The sequence below is a fragment of the Zootoca vivipara genome, chromosome 9, assembly GCF_963506605.1.
Source record: "Zootoca vivipara chromosome 9, rZooViv1.1, whole genome shotgun sequence".
Classification (NCBI taxonomy): domain Eukaryota; kingdom Metazoa; phylum Chordata; class Lepidosauria; order Squamata; family Lacertidae; genus Zootoca; species Zootoca vivipara.
The window spans coordinates 10,693,630-10,715,951 of NC_083284.1; the positions used below are offsets into that span (position 1 = coordinate 10,693,630).

Below are 22,322 nucleotides of genomic sequence, written 5' to 3' on the forward strand. Positions count from 1 at the left end.
ACCATTTTAAGGCAGAAATGGCTACTTAACCCCAGCAGAGGCTGAAAGATCAGAACAGGAACTCATGCACAGATGCTGCAAATAGCTTCCTTTTGCCACACCCCTCTATATATTCAGCTCTTGGGGACTTTGGAAATACTTTTATTTCTTGTGGCATAGTAACAGTTCTTTCACCCTGGCCCATAATTTGGGCATTGCTGCTGCATTGCTCCAGGAACTGAACTCCTGGAGGTTCCCAGCATTCTCCCTGCTCTCTGTCTATAAAAATGGGCTATTGTGGTCACACCACATCTCCTCTCTCGCTGCAAAGTGTTGTTATTGCAGCAGAAACAATAGTGTGAGTTTTGAAGCGGGGTGGGTGGGTGGACGTTGTTCATTCTTGAGCAATGAGCAAACCACATCCTGTGCTGATCTGCAGTGGTCAGTTGCTCTAACCTAGAGATTTCCTTGCTTTGCCTCCTTTACACACACAAAAAAAAGGTTGGGGTGTGTCTCCAAGGGCAACTAGCTGACAGCAAAAGTAGAGACAGGGCTGCTTTAGGCACATAGGAAGCTTCCTCATACTGAGTCAGGCCAATGACACATCCAGCTCAGTATTGTCTATGTCCCATGTCTCAAACTTGGATCCCCAGCTGTTGTTGGGCTACGACAACCATCACCCCTGGCCACTGGTCCTTCTAGCTAGGGATGGTGGGAGTTGTAGTTCAACAACAGCTGGGGACCCAAGTTTGGGAAACCCTATCTATCTACCTGGAGATGCCAGGGATTGAACCTGCGACCTTCTGAATGCAGAACAGATGGTCTACCACTGAGCTACAGCCCGACTCAGAGCAGTGTTGTTATTTGAACTTGACCAATGGAACTTGGCATGAAATGTCCTCCCTTGCTTAGAACTGATTGGGCAATCCTGAGCCAGCAGTTCAGCCTACCCTTTCACAGGATTTCTGTGAGGGCACGATGAATGAAAAACAGCCTATGCTGCCCTGAGATCCTTTGAGTCTCTTTTTGACATGGATCCTATATATACACAGCAGTTGCTGACCAGTTTGCGTAGGAACAGGGAAGAGGAATCGTTGGCTCTTCACGTGTTGCTGGACTACATCTCCCGTCATCCATTGGCTTGGGATGATGGGAGCTGGAGTCAAACAACAAGCTTTCCTATCCCTGGCATACAGACTATACAGCTTGGCCAACTAGTCATGAGTGCTACCAGTATATTCATGTATTGAGTTATGCATGTCTTTTAAAAGGGAGCCTCCCACATGATAGTGCTGAATTAGAACTTACCAAGAAATGTGATAGCTTTCCTTTAGCAATGCAGGTGTAAATTAACTTTAACAGTGTTAAGACCAGTTGTGTTATCATCGATTACTACTGTTTTGATGGCTCACAATGCTTCTTTCCCAAGGCCTTTGAATGAGTTGAGTTGAGTTGTCTAGGTTTTAACCAGTGTCAGGTTTTTAGTCTGGATGTTCCATCTGGATTAAAGGTCTTAGAAATAGGCTGTATTTTATTGGAGAGAACCCAGAGTCCTATTTGATATATTGACAAATTTTATCAGATAGTTGTTTAAATTGTTGTTTTAAATTGGGTATTGATGAATTGTGTGACCTGTTTAAAATGTATATTGTTTTGGTCAAAGTTGATGGAATTGTTTTGATATTGTTTTGATAATGCATTTAATTGATCTCTCACAGGCTATCCATTTCTCCACCATTTCATTCTTATTTGACCTTATCCATCCTGCCAACCAGTCTTGCCAACCACCCATGGGTATCACTTAATGCATTTGATGAGCTGGGCTTTAGCCCATGAAGACTTGTGCTATCATAAAACTTGTTTGTCTGGTGCTACAAAACACTTTAGGCTGGCTAACCTGTAACATTTAGCTATAGTTAAAGAATAGCTATGGTTATTTAAATGAGCAGCACGCTAGTACATGCAGCTCAAAAGTCCTAATTTCGACTTGTTTCCGACTCCTGGCTTTGCTGCACCAGGAAGGAAAACAAACCAGAGGCTGGCTTTGCAAACTAGTGCTTGTTGCTTCTCTTCAAATACCATTAGTATTTGAAGCAAAGGTTTGTTCTCTGCTTACCTCTTGTGGTTTCTTTTGGGGAAAACTCACCGCTTTGCACATAATGCAAAGTCAGAGTGAGAAAAATGGAGCAATGTTGAACAGTGCACATCAGCACTGTTTGTGTTCAGTCATAGTTTAATTTTTAAACTAGTGTTTGATATTACGTGCGAACGGGGCGTTTGTGTTTCTCATCCTTCATTTAGTTTTTGAAACAGAGGTTCATCTGTATGTCAGGCAAAATGAATTACAGAATCGTAGAGTTGGAAAGGACCACAAGGGCCATCTAGTCCAACCCCCTTCAATGCAGGAATTTTCTGCCCAATGTGGGGCTTGAACCTACGATGCTGAAATTAGTCCTGATCCTGAAATGATAGTCGCATGCTCTATTAATAATGAGAAGCTTAAGGTAAAGGTAAAGGATCCCTGACCATTAGGTCCAGTCGGGAACGACTCTGGGGTTGCGGCACTCATCTCGCTTTACTGGCCGAGGGAGCCAGCGCACAGCTTTCAGGTCATGTGGCCAGCATGACTAAGCCGCTTCTGGTGAATCAGATCAACACACGGAAACACCGTTTACCTTCCCGCCAGAGTGGTACCTACTAATCTACTTGCACTTTGATGTGCTTTTGAACTGCTAGGTTGGCAGGAGCTGGGACTGAGCAACAGGAGCTCACCCCGTTGCAGGGATTCGAATTGCCAACCTTCTGATCGGCAAGCCCTAGGCTCAGTGGTTTAACCCACAGCGCCACCCGCGTCCCATGAGAAGCTTAGTTGTCACTTATTATGGGCTTCCTTACCCTTTTTCTTAACTCTCCCCCCCCGTGTTGTTGTTGTTGTTGTTGTTGTTTTTATCCTATCCTGAGGTCCCAGGGTGGGTTACAACAATTTAAACAATATTAAAAAAGAGTTTAAAACGACTCAGAATCACAGAAATAAGGTGTGTCCTAAAAGTTCACATTGCAAGTTTCAAAAGCCAGGGCAAAAAAAGGGGAAACCCCTGTAGACATACCTGGAGCTTTCTTAAGTCTGGATTTGGGCATGCTCATTTGCAAAATCGAAAAGTAAGGTATTCAACCACATAATACTGGAAATGGCTCTTAAAATGCCTTGAGTTAAGAACCATAAATTCCCTACCTACACCCACTCTTTAACAATTCAAAATCCATGGTGACTTTGAAATTTGGCATTCTTCACTCAGCCTTTCCTCTGCTTACGTATACTTCCAAGATAATTTCCAAAATATGGTATGCAATGTGAAACCAAGAGAAGGCTGCCAACATGTTGTGCATATTAGAGGATGTCGTGTTTTTGCCACAGAGTGACTTTCCGTATTTTTCTGTGTATAAGACGAGGTGTTTTGTTTCCCTCCCCCCCAAAAAATAGGTTTCAAATTGGGGCTCGTCTTATACACGGGTAGTGCTGAGGGGTGTTTTCTTAATTTGGAGTCCCCCAAAATAGGGGGTGTCTTATACATGGGGGCATCTTATACAGTATATGTATAAAATATGTATAAAAAGGAAAAATACAGTATATGATAAGATGCCGGCTTAGCCCCGCTGTTCCTCTTCAGCCTCATTAATATTGAATACATGTCACTTTCATATGGCAGTTGATTAAAAGCAGGAGTTTTCTGCAAATATCTTGACAACTGTGAGTGTAGAATTACCCGTGATTCTGGAGCAAGCAGGCACCATCTATACAAATAATTGGCATTTTTGCTTGCAAGTGACCTGATTTTCTTTTACCTTTCTTCAGCTGTGTGTTGCTGTTGTTTTAATTGGAATCTGGGTTATTAGGACAAACAATACATGCAGATTTTATTGTCTGGTTTCTCAAGATGTAGAAAATCAACACGATCCTAAATATGTTCAAGGATTCGGGAGCCACGTTCCTCTCAACTGCTAAGTAACCTTCTATATCCTTTTTTAACTGCTGTTTTGAAAGCTTATGACCAACTCCCAATTCCTCCTCAAACCTCTCCCACCCTTTCCCATCTGTTATCACTGGGGGGAGAAGATGGCAGATCAGATGGTGTGGAGGCAGATCAGAGGTGGCTTTGAAAAACAGAGCTGTTTGTGAGCTGTACCTTCTAAGAGCAACTGCTCTAGAGCCGACAAAACTCCAATTGCAAACTTGAGTCCCAGGTCCCTTGGTTTCGCTCACTCCTATGTTGGAAATGTTAGCTGCTGAGAAACTTGCTTTTTCTTCAGCAACAGCTAATGACAATTTGCTTTGGAACCCCCCACCCCACCACAATTTAGGGAAGATAACACATTCCCTGCACATAGACATAGCTGCCCCAGGTTTTTTTTGGTGCATGTGTACACTCTTATCCAAGACCATAAGAAGCAATCCAGTGGATTTGTTCCTTGGATGAGAGCTGGGTTTGAAAATTCTGTGCCGAAGCAACCCAGATTCTGCATTCTGGCCATCAGTTCAAATGTGTACGCATTGCATAATTGGTTTTGGTTCTGCTAGGGAGCGAAAGTCATGCTCTGCCTTCAAAACATTTATATTCCTTCTTTCCTCAGAAAAGCTGAAAGTGGCTGCCAGTAAGGATTGGAACCAGGTATCATACCAAGTATTTGTCAACCCAGTCATAAGGTCTAGAAACTTGCTTCTGTTTGCTTTTGAAGAGAAAAAAAAGTTCAGGCTCTTTGACTGTTTAATTCTGTGCCAATACCAATTTCACAGTTCAGTTGTGATGCGCATACAGCCCTACCTTAGATGCATGATAATAATAATAATAATAATAATAATAATAATAATAATAATAATAATTAATAAATAATTTATTATTTATTCCCCAGCCACTCTGGGTGGCTTCCAACAGAAATATTAAAATACACTAATTTCTTAAAGATTAAAAGCTTCCCTAAACAGGGCTGCCTTCAGATGTCCTCTAAAAGTCTGGTAGTTGTTTTTCTTTTTGACATCTGGTGGGAAGGCGTTCCACAGGGCGGGTGCCACTACTGAGAAGGCCCTCTGCCTGGTTCCCTGTAACTTGGCTTCTCGCAGCGAGGGAACCGCCAGAAGGCCCTCAGCACTGGACCTCAGTGTCCGGGCAGAGCGATGGAGGTGGAGACGCTCCTTCAGGTATACTGGAGCGAGGCCGTTTAGGGCTTTAAAGGTCAGCACCAACACTTTGAATTGTGCTCAGAAACGTACTGAGAGCCAATGCAGGTCTTTCAAGACCGGTGTTATGTGTTCTCTGCGGCCGCTCCCAGTCACCAGTCTAGCTGCCATGATTAACAGTAACTCTGCAGCCGTATTGGTATCTAGGCGCATTCGGAGATTCCTGTTCTGCAAATGGGCCCTGCATACAGAACACAAATAAACATTTTTAGTTTGATCCTATCCCAAGGATGAAGACCACTGTAGTTCCTGGGCTTGCTTCCCTGCTGAGCCCTGGGGCTGTTCCAGTAAAGGCTTGAATCTTTGGCTTCAAGTGTGCAGCAGCAATTCAATACCACAGCTGTTCTGAATTCAACAGGAAGCATGGATCGAGGGATGAAATAAAACCATTTCCCCTCAGATAATCAGAAGCCTTCCAGGACACATGCTGATGGCACACACAGGCTGGAGATGAGCGAGTGGCGTTTATTGATGCATACCTCAGCCAAAAAAAGGTATACTGCAGTCTACCTCCAGGAATCCAGATATTCTGTTGGAAATTGTTTTCCCCTTACAGCCTCCTGTTCATCTCAGTTGAAATAACTCTCTGTAATGCTTACTGAGAGAAAGCATTATGGCTCCAAAATGCAATGGGATCATTTCTTCCTCTCCCTCTCCCTCTCCCTCCCCCCCCTCTCTCTGTGTGTATTACTAGACAACATTCTATATCCTTTTATTGTATTGTACAAAGAATGACTATTGGCTTAAGGAATAAGTGAACACTAGTTCTGTATTGAGCCAATTAGAATTAAACTCTGATTTGGCCTTGGTTCTTGACCTGCTGTAAGTAGGAACAACAGGTTTCAAAGCATTGAAAGGAAGATTTAGGATAAATATTGGTGGTCTGACAGGTGGGGGTGCCATGCTCTACACAGGCTACAGAACATCTGTAGGGGGGGCACAAGGTTGTGGAAGACTGAACTGGAGGAACAATTCCTAAAAAGCCTCGTTTAAATTACCGCAGGAGCATTATTTGGAGGAAGTTAAACCTTCCAAATGAATTGTGTGGTTTGCCGTTAAATGAATTGCGAGCGTTTTTGGGATGACACACACATGCCTGCCTACGTTTTGTGTTATGTAACTTTATTCCTAATCTAATTTTAAAATAACAATTATTTGAGCACTGGCAAAACCACATGTTTACTTCTAAAGCAAGTCAGCCAGAAACCTGAAGGGTAAATCCAGGAGGACTAAATTTAATTCCCACTTTAAACACTGGCTTATGCATAGTTCCATGTTGCAGGAAAAAAAGGTCTCTTTCCTTGCACCATAGTAGAATGTTGCACCTAAGTTGCATGATTTTTTAAAATAGTCTACGAACTGAGAGTGCAGTCCTCAAAGTAGGCTGAATGGTGTTCACTCCAAGGTAATTGTGTAGGACTGAAGTTGAAACTGAACCACAATAGAAGGTGTAGCTTTAACAGGTGCAGTGCTGGCTGTCTTGCAGTCTGAGCCCAAACATTCTTGCTCAAAAGTAAGCTGGTTAAGTACGGTGGGATTTGCTTCCCAGTAAGTCTGGACTGTGCTCTACTGATTCTTTGTACTAGGCTAGGGCCAATTTAATATTTCGTGTGCATCTGACCCCAACAGAGACAGTTAACAGCATTTCTAATTGAGCAAGAATGTCTAATTTATGGGTATTTCCTAGTGAAATGAAAAGGGCAGGTTGGTTGTGACTTAAGGCCCATTCCACTGCTTTCAACACAATGTTGGGACTCCCCCCCCCCCCCCAACTAAGATTGCATATTTACTCTCCGATAGATCCAAGGTGGTTGGGGGGCATAAATTTTGCTATCAGTAATAGTGCAGTGTAGTGTATTTTTGGCATAGGAGAGGAGTGTTTTAAAGTTAACTCCTTTGTGTACAAACTTGCTTTTGACTCTCCTTTTCAAATACTGTACCACATATGCAGGCCAAATCGAAGCAGGGAATAGCAGTCACCTGCATGGATGAGGGCTATAATTTAACCTGCGCTGCGTAGTGGCAGCTGGTGGTGGAGGCCACAGCAAACTTGGGTGAGCGGGAATGATTTGATTCTGGAAAGTTGCTGTTTGATAATGCCATGGTCTGTAAACCCTCAGCAAATGATTTTTAAATCCGGCAAACTGTTAACTTGGCGAATAAATCAGTAGGACTAGCTAAGCCTTCTGTGAAGTATTCCCCATGGTCCCAAGCAGTGAGGCATTCCAGGGCGGTTCTGCTGGGTGGACCCTGGTGCGTCTCTCATATTTGTGTCGTTTCCAAATACACAAGCAGAACACACTGGTAGCAAAAACGCCCAGCTGCTAACCCATCTCATCGGGTTGCCTAAAGCTTGGCCAGCCCTATCAGTAGGTAGGGGGGGGGCTGGCAGATCCTGGGTGGAGGGGCAGCACTGGGAATCCTCTGCCCATTCCCCTCTGCTGGAGATTAGAGCTGTGTGGGACACACAGCCTGTCATGCGCTCTCTAGAGTGCAGTGGAGGAGACTATCCCACTGCTATTCCTGATGGGAGGAGATGCAACTTCCAGCGTGGTGAATTTGGTGGGAATGCTTATTTGCTTCGGGTAGCAAAAAGTCTTGGGATAGCCCTGCTCATAACTTGTAATTCAAAGTTCTTCCAATTCAAAGCACAAATGGCCATATTTTTCTGCCCTCCCCTTCGTATAGCACTGGCTTCAGTCCCTACCCCCTGCAGGTAGATTGCTCTGTTAAGGGCAGAAACGTCCCCTAACCATTAGCCCCCACTACAGTGGAACCTCGGTTTACGAACGCAATCCGTTCCGTGGAGGCATTCGTAAACGGAGGCCTTCGCTCCCCGAAGGCACGCTTTTGCACGTGCGCAAAGTGCCGATAAAGCACTTCTGCGCATGCGCAGAAGCGATCTGCGCATCCGACTCCACAGAACCCGGATGTAAACACTTCCGGGTCCGTGGCGTTTGTAAACGGAGGTGTTCATAAACAGAAGTAGTTGTAAACGGAGGTTCCACTGTATCAGCGCATCCTTTCTGTCTATTAGCTAGTTAATCAGCATTACGATGTCTGGCCTCTCCCCCACAGTGATCGAGGCTGCCAAACCTAACAGCAGTGCTTTCACCAAGGCTTACGGCTGCTTCCTTGGGGTTGTACAGGGGACAAACTGGGATGTTGACAGCAGCATGCCCCACTTCTCTTTCTGTTTTCCTGCAACCTGAGGTGCTGGAGGTTCAATCACAGAATCTTAGAACCTTAGAGTTGGGGAAGGAACCCACGAGGGTCATCTTGTCCCTCCAAGGAACTTACATGCGGGATGAGAAATCTGCAATTTGAATGCACTTCCTCTTGATCAGATTGACTGCCTGACTGACTGGATCATGGGATATATCTTCACTAAGACTCCAACGCTTGACATCGTTCTCCAGATTACGTTTGGATATTCATTCCATGAACTTGTGATATGAGCCCTAACCGCGTGGTTTCACGTTGAGTGGATTTTTTGCATACTTTGAGGTTAGCTATAACGGAGGTACAATTCTGTTTTGCTACATTTCATTGTATGCAGGCTGTGTGCGTGTGCGCACATTTAAAAATAAAACCCAACCACACTGTCTTATCTGCAGGGGCACACCTGGCTCTAATTTGTTATGTGTGGCTGCAATCCTGGGATCAACTGTCTGAATGCATGGATAGATTTTTCCAAGCAGGGAAGAAATCCTGCTATCTTGTGCATGATGGGGCCCCAATTCTTTGGCCCACTGGATTATTGCCCAGTGATGCAGATGCCCAACCCTCAACTTGCCAGATGTGAAAAAAACTCTTAGATGTGTCAGGTAGCATCTTCATCTTTGCCTCTTAGCTTTTCCTGCCTTTGTTTTCTTTTATGGCTACCCCCCCCCCCAATATATCTCAAGCCTGCTATTTTTTGCTGATACTGTAGCTACTGGGGCTTTTCACAACACAAGGGTAGTACATTATGTGCAGGACACAGAATACATAGGACTTGGCTTTCTCTGCAATATATTGAAAAAAATAAACATTGCAAACAATAGTAGTTTGGGCTTTTTATTGCTGCTTGGGCCCTGGTACAATGCCACATTAATTGCATAGCTGTCAGGCAAAAGCCTCTGCTAGCTTTCTGACATTTGCAAGGCAGTTCAGTGAGCAGCTGTTTCGAGGCCTCTCCTATTCATGTCACTCGAGGGCATCTGTAAGGTAGCCTCCATCAGTGCTTCAGTGTGTAACAATTTAAAGCATAGTGGTTTGCGTCAACAAACGCCTTTTAGGATAACAGTTCCAGGGTGGGTGGTTGTTTTGGGATTACTGTGTGTGTTTTAAAAGTCTCAAGCCTACTATTTTTAAGCTATTCATTCCAGATCACTCCCGTTAAATTCAGTAGAATTTCTCCATAGTAATCACAGCTCTGTGGATTCAAAACAACTCTTTTGAATTGCAAGAGAGGTGTGATCAAAAGGAGAGGCTGCTGTGCAGGTGCTGGGCTGGAATCAGGCATAGCTCAGCAGCAAAAGCAATAAATCACTAGAGGCCAGTGAAGTTAAATTTTTCTTCAAAGAAACAAACCACAGCTCAGGCCTAGTGCTTTCAGCAATGTTTCCAGGAGGAAAGTGAGGACTACATTGCAATTAGCTGGCCTTGCCTGTCGTTGACTCTGCAGATCATTGGCTCTGGGGCTTCTCTCTTGTCGTCAACCTCTCTTTTTCCTGTCCTGACAGTCCCAAAAGGCACCAGCCCAGGTGGGTCATGTTCATTGGTTGGCAATGCAAGATAAAAGAGTCTTGTCTGTAGTGACACCGTTTTGAGGCAGTTCCCAGTGTCTATTACAGTGTGTCAGGATTCGTCTGTAGTTCAGTTTTGTCATCTACTTAAGACACACCTGTTCACCTGGGTTCAGAACCTCCTGTATGAACTTTTGGGGTGAGCAGCCCGTGGCGTATACCAAATGTTTATCTACTAACTGCTATATTGATCGCAGGTTGCATTGTTTGGGCTTTAATGGATCTGCTTTAAATCGTTTGGTTTTCATCGTATTTCGCCGATTCGTTGTGTGAACCACTCTTTGATTGTTACTGAAGGAAGCAAGACCAAGTAATCACAACTTTGAAATCTGCCAAGCTTGTATTGGCATTCGTTTATTGCTCCCAGTGAACAACAAATATTTAGAAACAGTCAATTTTCCATGGAAAAAACAAAGTACAGTGGTGCCTCGCTAGACGAATTTAATTCATTCCACGGGTCTTTTCTTATAACGAAAAATTCGTCTAGCGAATCCCATAGGAATGCATTGATTTTTTCCCAATTTTTTTTGCCCATAGGAACGCATTAATTGAATTTCAATGCATTCCTATGGGAAACCGCGATTCTCTAGACGAATTTTTCGTAAAATGAATTCGTCTAGCGAGGCAACCTCCACTAGAAAAAAACCTTTCGTTAAGCGGAAATTTCGTTAAGCAGGGCATTCGTTAAGCGAGGCACCACTGTACAGGGATCTTCTCCCCCCCCGCACCCCCCCCCGAAAGGAAAATGTTCTACCCCACCTCACTGTTGTAGGTGTGGGGCAGGTGTTCCAAAATCCTTTAAGTGTGGATTTCACAGACAGTTACGCAGGTTTGAGAGCAGAGTGTTTGTTTATTTGAGGAGCAATGAAAAGAAATTCACAGCAAACTGAAGTCTGGGATGAATAGGATTAGAACTCGTAATCCCCATCTAAACCATTCCCACCCAACTAATCCCCTCCACTCTCAGCTCTCTTCCAACTGTATACAGACCAAATTTCTACCCCACCCCACAAGTGCCATTCCTTCAGGGCCCCCCCCCCACACTTTTACTTACCTGCGTTTTCCATACTCCCAACCTCTCTCCTCCCTACATGAGGTCTCCATGGTTGAATTCTGGACTTAAACCGGAGTTTAAACTCCACATCAGCCATGAATTTACTACCTCTGTGTGGAAAAGGAGATAGGAATGCTCACATTTCCTTATGTTTGGCTTTCTCGTGTGTGTGTGTGTGTGTGTGTGTGTGTGTGTGTGTGTGTGTGTCAGAATTGGGATGCACAAATGTCTGGTAGTGGAGGGTAGAAATATCTTTGGATCTCTCCTTTCCTCTTTACAAGGCAAAAGTTTATTGACTTTGGCATGAAAAGTCCCAGTGCTTTTCAAATGAAGAAATTGCTAATGTAGTTTTTTTAAAATACATGTATACGGCTTTTAAAAGGCCTAAGTAGCTTAGATGTAGAAATCACCTTGTTACTTGGGAGCAGTGAAATTTGAAGCCACTTGTAAGTAGAAATGAGAAGAGGTGGGGGGGCTGAAGACACAGTGTTGGGGAGAAGTGGAGGAAGTCTGTAAAACCCACTAACAAAGATGCTATTTTTGGGGTGCCCCCCATTAAAAGAAAAACTCCATGCAAGAAGAAAACTAGCTTGTCAGGGGGTAAGATTCAGGAACAGCCCATTCCCTGCTGTGCTCATTTTCTCCATCCAGGGTCCCTTAAAAAATAATAATGTAGAGGAGCATTAAAATGTGATTTTTCCGTCCTCTCCACCGTGCCTTGCTACCTGTGCAGCTAATTCTCCCACCTTGTTTCTGTGGCATGTGTTGATAAGGCCAAAGGATTCAATTTTGGCTCTGCTGCAGATGTTTAATTATCAGCCTCATTATAATTCCTTAACACTCTGGGGTATCTCATGAGCTTCTATACAGCTGATTTTGGAAAGTTGTTTATGACCTAAAATATTGATGTGGTACTTAAGGGTAGAATAATCAAATGCATGCATGCATGTTCTAGTCCCCTGTGGGCACAGAATGCGGAAGAACTGTGAGAACATTCCTTTCTCTGTTCGCCTATGTAAAGAATGTTTGGGTTTTATGTTGTTTGGTGTGGGTTTTTTCTACGTAGACTTCTATTAATGCAGCAACGAGGAGGAGGAGGAGGAGGGAGGAGTCATATCAGATGGTTATGTGGGTTGATGCCTTTTCCTCACCCCTCGCCACCACTGCTTAAGTATTTATTATACACTGGTGAGAGCCAGTGTGGTGTAGTGGTTAAGAGCGGTAGACTCATAATCTGGGGAACCGGGTTTGCGTCTCTGCTCCTCCACATGCAGCCGCTGGGTGACCTTGGGCTAGTCACACTTCTCTGAAGTCTCTCAGCCCCACTCACCTCCCAGAGTGTTTGTTGTGGGGGAGGAAGGGAAAGGAGAATGTTAGCCGCTTTGAGACTCCTTCGGGTAGTGATAAAGCGGGATATCATATCCAAACTCTTATTATTATTATTATTATTATTATTATTATTATTATTATTATTATGACTCTGCATCACACATGAACAAGATCCACAGCTGGGAGAGCTGTCTGAGGCACAGCTAATATATTTTTCTCCCTCTGTCTGCAAAAAAAAAAAAAAAGCTGAGCGTTTTGGCTTCAAAAGCTTAAACACAATTTGGTGCCCAATCAAAGATTTTAGCTAAGGCTGACAGAATGCTCCAGCACATAATAGCATTTCACACACACACACACACACACACACACACACACACACACACACACGATGTCACTGTGATTATGGCAGGAGTTTTTAAAATAGCCACTTGCCCAGGGTAAATATGAAACGCCTGCAGGCGATCAAGCTGCCTTTGTAAGCTGGAAGACGGCTGGAGTTATTTTGTGTGTGTGTCTTCCAAGTCACTGAAATAACACAAGAGTCTTATGGCTCTTACGGACAGGTATGCTTTTTAATGTCGTCACTGGCATGGGCATGGTGCCTGCCACAGCTGGGCAAAAGAGATTTATCTCCCTCGCACCTGTCCATACACAAACTTGATGTAGTGCCGGCATGCGAAACTCTCACATTCTTGCACCTCTCTCTCTCTCTCTCTCTCTCTCTCTCTCTCTCTCTCTCCCTTCCTCCTCAGAGGGAAGGAAGCTGGCGTAGACTCTGCAGCAGCCTGAAGCTGAAACCTCTCTTCCTGCCAAAGCACAGGTCATGCAGATCGCCTTGCGCCCTGTGGGTGGCGCATGCATGGCAACTATGGGAAGGTCCATAGCTCAGTGACAGAGCACCTGCTTTGCGTGCAGAAGGTCTCAATTTCAGTCCCTGCCATCTCCAGGTAGGGCTGGGAGAGACTCGCAGTGTAGTCAATCAGTGCAGACGATACTGAGCTAGATGGACCAGCCGTCTGCTTCAGTATAAGGCAGATAGTGATCGAAATTAGCCAGGCGCATTTTGCACCTGGCTTTTGACCACTTGCGACCAAGTTTGGATGCCAGGATGGCGCCTGACATTTCCGCCACCTGTAGGTGGAATTCTATCTGTTATATTTTATCTGCACAATCGGAACAAATTTCTGGAGCCAAAATGCTTTTCCTGTGCAGCCTGAGCAGAAGCAGCCAAGCTTAAGAAAAAGAGGTCGCAATAGGCAACCTCTTTCTCATCCCTGGATCAAGTGAATTTTAATTCTTTTAAGTTTCCAAAGCTCTTATCCCAGCTCAAGGTTGTCATCTGAACGAGCCAGGTGTTTAACTGAGAATCAATCACAGTCAGCCCATCATTTGAAAAATAGGACTTGGAGAGCAACAGGTTTTGACAACTGTAACCTTGATTTAAGGGGCAATTTGGTGACATACCTGAGTTCCTCACGGCCTTTACCCATTCAGCTACATCTGAAATAAATTGACTGTGGGCATGCTATCTGTGCTTCGATTTTTAAACCGGCTTCTAACTTGTTCAGCCATGGCCCTTAACTGGGTTAACTGGGAGCCTGGGGAATATTTAATATTTCCATGCACTCTCAGCTGTCTGCTTACAGTTATGCTTTTGAGAGCTTCCAAAGAGGTGGCAGGTGGGCCCAAGGGACAGGGACATCTTGGTGGCTTCTCTCTTGTTAGGAGACTCATTCCCTGGACAAACCCACCGAACCCATAGGAGAGACTGATTATGGGACCTGGCTTTTGAATGGGCAATTGCTGCTTAGTTGTGCTGCTGAGGAGGCAAAGGAGTGGGTTTCTGCTGTCTTCCTTTCTTGTTTTGTTTTACTAGGATTGCTGCATGGACATGTTTTTGTTTGTTTTTTAAAAAATTGTCTCCTTCAACCTGTAAGCCACTTTGGAGCCTTCTCATGATATTTGTTATTTGTTTGTTTGTTGCATTCACATCCCACCCTTTTCTGCAAGAAGCTCAAGGTACATGGCTCTGCACCCTTTTTCATTTAACCCTCACAACAACCCTGTGAGGTAGGTTAGGCTGGGAGGAGGTGAGTGGCCCAAGGTCACCCGCTGAGCTCCGTGGCCAAGTGAGGATTCAAACCCTGGTCTCCCAGCTCCTAGTCCGACACTCTAACCACTGTGCCACATTGGCTGTCAATATGATAAAATGGTACGTAGGTTTTATATGTAGATGCTGTTCTCGAAGTGTTGTTGTTTTTTAAGGGGGAAGTTGTGTAACAGTCAAAATGGGCTTCTAAATAGCTTTACAATTCAAGCTGTCCTTGTGCCTCATCGACAGAATGCTGCCAGTACACATACAAGTCAAGGCATCCTTTGCCCTGGGAAAAAAACAAAACATTGGCTTTAATTTCCTTATTCCAAAAGGGGAGAAGAAAGCAGGATGTGAGCAGGCCCACAGGCCAAGAGGAACTCATCCAGTTGCAACCCAAGGGATTGTGCTCTGGGCTTCCTCTGGTTTCCCTTGGGAGCCACACTGGGTTGTCTCCAGTACCAGCCTTACTCAAGAGTATACCCATTGAAGTTGATGGGCATGCATGTCCGTTGTTCTGCTCTGAGCAGAACCTAGTTGGATGCAACCCATTGCATTTGCCCCCAATCTGTTCTCCTTTCTTAGCTGTAGTAATGGTAGTAATGTGGCATTTCTACCTAAAAGTCTTGGGGAAACGGCCGATATACACTCTGCCTTTTATCGGCTTAAATGCAGCCGTTCAGATTGGCAGTTCAAGACTGGACATGTGGAGAAGTGGGAGAGCATCTGTTTTTGATTGGACTTTGTCGTTGGAAATTCTTCATATTTGTTTGTCACATGGTGCTCTCTCTCTCTCTCTCTCTCTCTCTCTCTCTCTCTCTCTCTCTCTCTCTCTTTGTGTGTGTGTGTGTGTCTTTCTTTTCCCCTTTCCCTTTCCCCTTCCCCCCCCCCTTCACAAGACTTGCAGGAATGTGCACACATGGTTCTTATCTTCCCCCCCCTCCCCACCAGGAAAGGGGAAAGAAGGAAGAAAAAACACCCTTCAGCTTTTTCTGCTGGTTTGTAATTTGTGACATGAGAACTGGTATATGCATTAGTCACCTCTACTCCAAATAGAAATCTTAGCGGTTTGGAGGAAAAACCACCCTAAGGAAGGGAAATGGCCTTTTATGTCGTTTCTTGGCAGAAGTGGTGCTGTTACTGCTTGGAGTTTGAACTGACCTTTCTAGCCAAACAGTTTTGCCTTGGAGACCAGAGTTTGCTCTCCCTGCAGTGAGTGAGGTCGGATTGTCATGTTTGTGTCAGGGCTCTTTCAAAAAACGAAGATATGGGGGCAGGGGGAGGGGAACACATCCCCAAAGCCCCAGGCACTAAAGTGGAATCTCCTCTGTAGGATCCTTAAGTGGGAGAAGGGAATTTAAACACGTGGCCTTCCTTGCCTGTCTTCTCCCTCGGAAGCTCACCAAGGGTATTCTGGTAGACTAAATACCTCCTTTTCCCGCTGTATTTGGATTATCTGAATGCAATTCCAGCGAGTTTTGAACCAGTTGGGTTGTTAACATTGGATTGCAGCCGATGTTACCTCTACTCAGAGTATAGACCCATTGAAATTTACAGACATGACTAATATAGGTCCATTTGAATTCAGATGCAAGAATGGTTCTATCAGCTACAGCTGGGAGGACATCTATGTACTGCAGGAGCCCCAGTTCACTTCCCGCCATCAGCAATTGGCTCATGACATTTGCCATAAGCGAGTAAATTGTTCTAGCAGGTTTTCTTTAAGCTGCATGTCTTAAGGAGAAGAATAAGCCTACAGCTTTCAAGATTTGTTTGGCAGGGGGAAAGGGTTCCTTTTGGAGGGAAGAACTTAAATCAAATCATGAGCTTGCTGTTTCGGTTGTTACTTATTGTGCTCCCTGGCTGGTTTGGTAAACTTTGTCTATGTGGCGCCTTTTAAAATTAGTACAAGACAGAGAGGGATCCAGGAAAAGCAGCGTTGCTTGACAAGCCGACAAACCCAGCATGGAGGTCTTTCGAGGTGGAAAAAGAGCGTGCACGGCAGCCTTGAAAACCGAACAGCACATCTGCCATAAGAGGAGCCTGCAGGATCAGGCCAATGGCTCATCTAGTTCAGCATCTTGTTCTCGCAGTGGCCATGCCGATGCCCCAATGGGAAGCCTGAAAGCAGGATTTGAGTGTTGCAGCTGCCCTTTCCCCTGTCTTCAAGGATCCACTGCCTCTCACAGATGAAGTAAAACATAGGCATTGTGGCTAGTAGCCATTGGTAGCCATATCCTCCATAAAGCAGAGGTTCCACTGAGCCTCAGTGGAGCAAGGAATTCCTGAAGAAGGCCATTACTGAGGAGGCAAGGCTTCCTTGTACAGAAGCCGTGCCAAGCCTTCCTCAGCAAGGCTTGTTCTTCTGTTAAAGCCTCAAAATGCTCCCCACTGCCGTACCTTGAGCAGAAGCAAATTCTCTTACAAAAAAAGTACTGTTTCCTGTTTAATGAAATCCTGGGATTGGGAAATCCCCTGAGCTTCTTGGCTGGGAGGCCAGTATCCTCAAACGCATCCAAGATTGAGATGTTATTTCATCCTGTTTGAAATGCTGCCAGTGATAAAAAGGTCTGCTGCAATAGTTCGAATAAGAAATAAAATCTCATTTCAATTCTGGAAGATAATGCGGGCTCTGGCTTTGACTAGTCCACAGGAGAATGGTATTTTCCAAGGGAGGGGCAGTTGATAGGAACACCCTTCTGCAAGCACTTGTTGTACTGATACAGTAAACTTGCTTGTAAATAGCCACTTGCCTGGTCATCTGTGATGAGCTGGAATTTCCTCCAGGTGAGTAGGCAGGGGCTGGTTGTGTTAGTTGGAAGGCACAGGATTCTTTGCTTTCAAACTGTTTGGTTACTCCACAAATGACTTACAAGTAAATAGTAAAAACAAAAAACAAAATAAAAAAAGGTTTCTGAGTTGGCAACCTGTGTAGACATATTTTGGAAGGCAGACCAATAATGCCCTCCTAAGGCTCCATCGTGACCTTTAAGATTGACTTAAGTGGAGCTGAGGCCAGACTTTTATTTTTTTATTTGATTTGATTTGATGTACAACTCTTCTTCCAGAAGGAGCCCCGGGCAATAAACACACCCATAAAATATTCCATTCCATTTCATTATTTCTTTCTAAATTCTAAATGTTAGATGTGAAGGACAGCGTTAACATTTATGGCGGTCATTAACAAGACTAGAGTTTGCACCGGTTGTTCCAAATAAATGTATCTCGCCAGAGAGAAAAGTGTGAGTCAAGCTAATGGGTTCCCCCCTTTACTTTTTCCTGAGACTGGAAATAATCTTCTGTGTTGCTTCTCTGCCATGCTTTGGATCTGAGCCTTGGGGCTGTGTGGGAAGTGGGGAGAAGGAAAATCCTCTTTTCTCTTTGAGACAGAAGAATTCTGTGCTCTCCTCCTCCTCCACGGCCTGCTGAAGGACAGCAGATGACTTAGGGCACAGTTTCAGCGCTTCAATTTTATTAGCTCCGGTTAGCAGAGCCCGGATTGGTTTATAAATAGCAGCCCACAGTGGAGATGGCAATTCCAGAAGTGGCTGCCTGTCACATGGCAAACTTTCCTTCTGTGCTTTTTGGGTGGTTGTGAGGGAAATGCTTATTCCCCGGGCCTCTCACTTTTATTCTCCTGGAACGACGTTATTTCTGTTGTATTTCCACCCCACCTCCTGTTCATTCCTCTCTATATTTTGTTCCTCCAAGTATAGGGCAGTATATAAATCCAAATAATAATAATAATAATAATAATAATAATAATAATAATAATAATATAGATATATGTGTATAATAGATAGATAGGCAGAAAATGCAGTGCTAGATTTAGGGTGTCGGGGGGGGTTTCCCTGTACAGGGCACTTGAGCCAAAGTGCCACGAGATTGAGAAGATCCAGGATAGAGAAGATCCATTTGGGGGTGCCAGTTTTTACCAAAGATTTCCAAAGTCCGCCCCCGAACAATCATATAAACACATACTCTGTGAATGGGAAAGGAATCCACGCATTGGACTGTAGTGTGCCCTCAATATCAATGGGGCTGCTCCAAATTACAAAATGGATAGTGCAGACCACTGATATTCAACCTGGGGTCCTCCAGATGTTTTTGGATTAAAGCTCCCTTCAGGCTCCAGGGCAGGGCAAAGTCTGGTTTAAACAGTGCGATGCAGCTAATTACAACTAAAGGTAAAAGGCCCCTGACAGTTAAGTCCAGTTGCAGCAGACTCTGGGGCTGCTGTGCTCATCTTGCTTTACAGGCCGATGGAGCCGGCGTTCGTCCGCAGACAGTTTTTCCAGGTCATGTGGCAAGCATGACTAAGCCGCTTCTGGCAAAACCACAGCAGCGCACGGAAATGCCGTTTACCTTCCCACCGGAGCGGTACCTATTTATCTACTTGCATTTTTGGCGTGCTTTCGAACTGCTAGGTTGGCAGGAGCTGGGACCGAGCAACACCCCGTCACAGGGATTTGAACCGCCGACCTTCTGATCGGCAAGCCCAAGAGCAGGCTTCCTCAATCTCGGCCCTCCTGATGTTTTTAGCCTACAACTCCCATGATCCCTAGCTAGCAGGACCAGTGGTCAGGGATGATGGGAATTGTAGTCTCAAAACATCTGGAGGGCCGAGGTTGAGGAAGCATGCCCAAGACGCTCAGTGGTTTAGACCACAGCACAACCCACATCCCATAATTACAACTAGTTTTGCCCAAGTGGCTACTAGCCATCCCTCCCCACCCCCCCACCCCCGGCAGTCTTTCGTCACAAGAAGTGGGTATAACATAACATGTGTGAAGAGTGCTGTAACTTATGCTTTTACAAGTGCCATATGTCATATGTTCTGCATTTACAAGGAGCTGATCTTTTAGTGTGGCAACAGCTAAACTTTGGAACTCCCTGCCTGTTGACCTTAGGCAGGCGTCCTGCTGAAAACATTTTTCTTTCAGCAAGCCTACCCACGCATATAATGTTGCTATCTGTATTTGTTTTTTAAAGTTTTGTTGATTTTTTTATCTCTGTTTGATCGATTTTTAGCTGTGATTTATGTGTAGCTGTGTTTTAAATTTTACCTGTATCTTACTGATAATTGTAGCTATGTGAGGGGAATAGCTGTCTCCTAACAAGTCTCAGCACCTTTAACAAACTACACTTCATAGAATTCATTGGAGTAAGCCATGGCTGTTTAAAGTAGTATGATAGTTATTTAAATGCAAAGAGAAGATGGGGCTCTGGACAGTCCAGAGCATCTCTAGTCTGACTCTGTGTAAGGAAACTTTTCTCTTCCCCTACAGCTTTATCTTTTTATTCCTGAGAAGCAGGGTGCTAATCATTATTTTTAAAAGGTGATTTTTTTTATTTAGAAACAAAGATTTTCTTCTGTTTGAGAGACTTTTATATTGCCCTCCATGAAAAGACCACATATGAGTTTTAACAGAGTATTTGGGAACCTAGAAGCTGACTCTTCTTGCTGTTTATTGCAGACAAATCTCATCCTTCCTCCAAAGGACTCTAGTTTCTGCATCTAAATGCAGAATATCGCCGAACGTGCATTTATTTCAGTAATGCAACTTATTATTATTATTATTATTATTATTATTATTATTATTATTATTTACAAATGCTTTCTTTTGGAAATTTCACAGTAATAAAACAAATAGTTACAATAATACAAAAATAAGCATCGCTATTACATTTCATTAATTACATTCTATTTATAATTGACCCGCCAACGATAAATAATTACAATTACAACAAATAAAGGCTTGACATATCTTGCTTTGCATGTCATGCATCTATTTCATATATTGGTTTTACCTTTTAAGTTGCACTTTTCGGCGATATTCTAATTTTCTGAGTTTCACCTGTATGCATTTGAAAGGCAGTACTAGCTAGATATGTTGATTTCAATGGAAGATGCATTTACGTGATGCCACGTGATGGTGTGATATTGGTGGCAGTGGTTGCTAGTCATTGATAAGCAATGATAAAGCCAACTCTATAAAAACCTTGACATGTTTCTTCTCGGAATTTCAGAACGATGACCTCCGAAACCTGTCCCTGTCGGGCCACGTCGGTTTTGACAGCCTCCCTGATCAGCTGGTCAACAAGTCAACCTCGCAGGGTTTCTGCTTCAACATCCTTTGTGTCGGTAAGTGATGATAATAGGCTTCTGAACAAAGAGATTATCTGTGTCCTTCCCGGATGCAACATGGCAGGGTGAGTAATATAAAATCCCCCCCCCCTGCTTGGTGGTACCTAGCGTGTAAGACATGAAGCATCGCAGGGAATCTTTTAAATGGAAATGCTCAGCTTTTCGTGCAGGTTTTCCCCACACACACCTTAAAAAGAAAGTCTAAAAACCAGCAAAGCCGTTTAAATTTCAAGCATTTGGAACCTCGCATGTTTAAAACTGAAACTAAACTGGGAACCGATGTTGGATGCTTAGCCGGTGTTTCCTGGATTTTTGGAAACCTGGGCAAAAGTTTGTTCTTCCTCAATTAAAATTGCAAATATACCAGATGTCAATGGGGAAATTACATGGATGCGTAGTCCTGATCGGGACACTGGGGAGCTATAGCCTAGTTGCCACCGAGCATTGCATGCTGTGCATAAGAACACCCAGTACTGGCATTTAGGTGTCTTCTTAAGCACCTGGTGTCAGGGCATAAGAAGAACAGGGTCGTGTTCTTAATTGTTGGGCTGCCAGGTGCCTCTGGGAATTCTGCAGGCAGAACCTAAGTACAACAGCGCTCTCCCCACATCTGAATCCAAGTGACTGGTATACAGAGGCATACCCACTTCAAACATTGGTGGCAGATCACAGCCATTGTGGCTTGTAGCCACTTCTCCATGGCAGACCTACACTTTCCCCAGTCATTCAGGGCTAAGGAACAGGGCCATGCCGTCCACACGAGGTGTTTAAATGTGGAACTCCCACACTCTGCCCTGTAAAAAGTGAGCGATTGTTGACACAAATGCGAATGCACCTTCTGAAGCATGGAGAATTATGTAGCTAACATTGGGGGGAAATACGAGTGGGAAGTACGAAATGCCCTGCATTGCCACAACTGTTTCAAAGGGAACTCCACTGTATCCTTCTGTTTCCTCGCACTGAATTACGTCATTGCCCATATATTGGCAAAGAAAGGGCAGAAGTTCGTACCAGAAGCAGGGAGATATATATATATGTATATAATTTTCTAGCACCTTAGGTAAATTGCTTAGAGATTTATTTTTTTATTTCATTATTAAGTGGTCTATAAATTTTGTAAGAAAAATAAATAAGCCAATGCTGCAAGGCAAGCTGATAGAACTGGAAATATACATTTGCAAATTGTGTCTCTTTTCCACCCTGCTGAATTCCTCACGAACCTATGTAGCACCAAATTGCAGCCCTAGAGAAACTCTCAAGCAATTGTCCCCAAAGACTGGAAGCCCCACTCAGCCGCCCCTCCGGCTTCTGAGATTTCAGCAAGGAATTCCCTTGCACTCCCATCTCTTTGTAAACACGAGGACTAGAAACTTGAGTTTCTTTTCCTCTCTCTCTCTCTCTTTTTTTTTTTACAAAAAGGAAGCTCAGCAGGCTGATAGCTGCAGTTTGCATCCTTTCGCATCACATGCTTTGCTTTCTCCACGATCTAATGGGAATTGTGGCATCCACACATAGCCTCTCTTCTGAGGCTGCATAGAGGGTGAACTGTCCTCAAGGTTGCAGCCAAAGTCATCTGGAGTCAAATTTTATCTGTGGAATGCAAAAGGCCACTGCCTCTTCTGTGCTCTCCCATGAGGATTAGTGTTTTCATATCCATCAAATTAAAACAACGACGAAAAGAGTTGTCGTCAAAACCG

General features: G+C 44.1%; 1 protein-coding gene across 4 annotated transcripts in view; it reads left to right on the plus strand.

The window, feature by feature from the left end:
* The window catches only part of SEPTIN11 (septin 11), a 121,756-nt gene that overhangs the window by 41,648 nt on the left and 57,786 nt on the right, over window positions 1–22,322 (plus strand). For all 4 annotated transcript variants that reach the window (XM_060278388.1, XM_035112147.2, XM_035112144.2 and 1 more), the window contains exon 2: window positions 20,508–20,622. In XM_060278388.1, coding sequence (XP_060134371.1) covers window positions 20,508–20,622 — 115 coding nt within the window. The remainder of the gene's footprint in view (window positions 1–20,507; window positions 20,623–22,322) is intronic.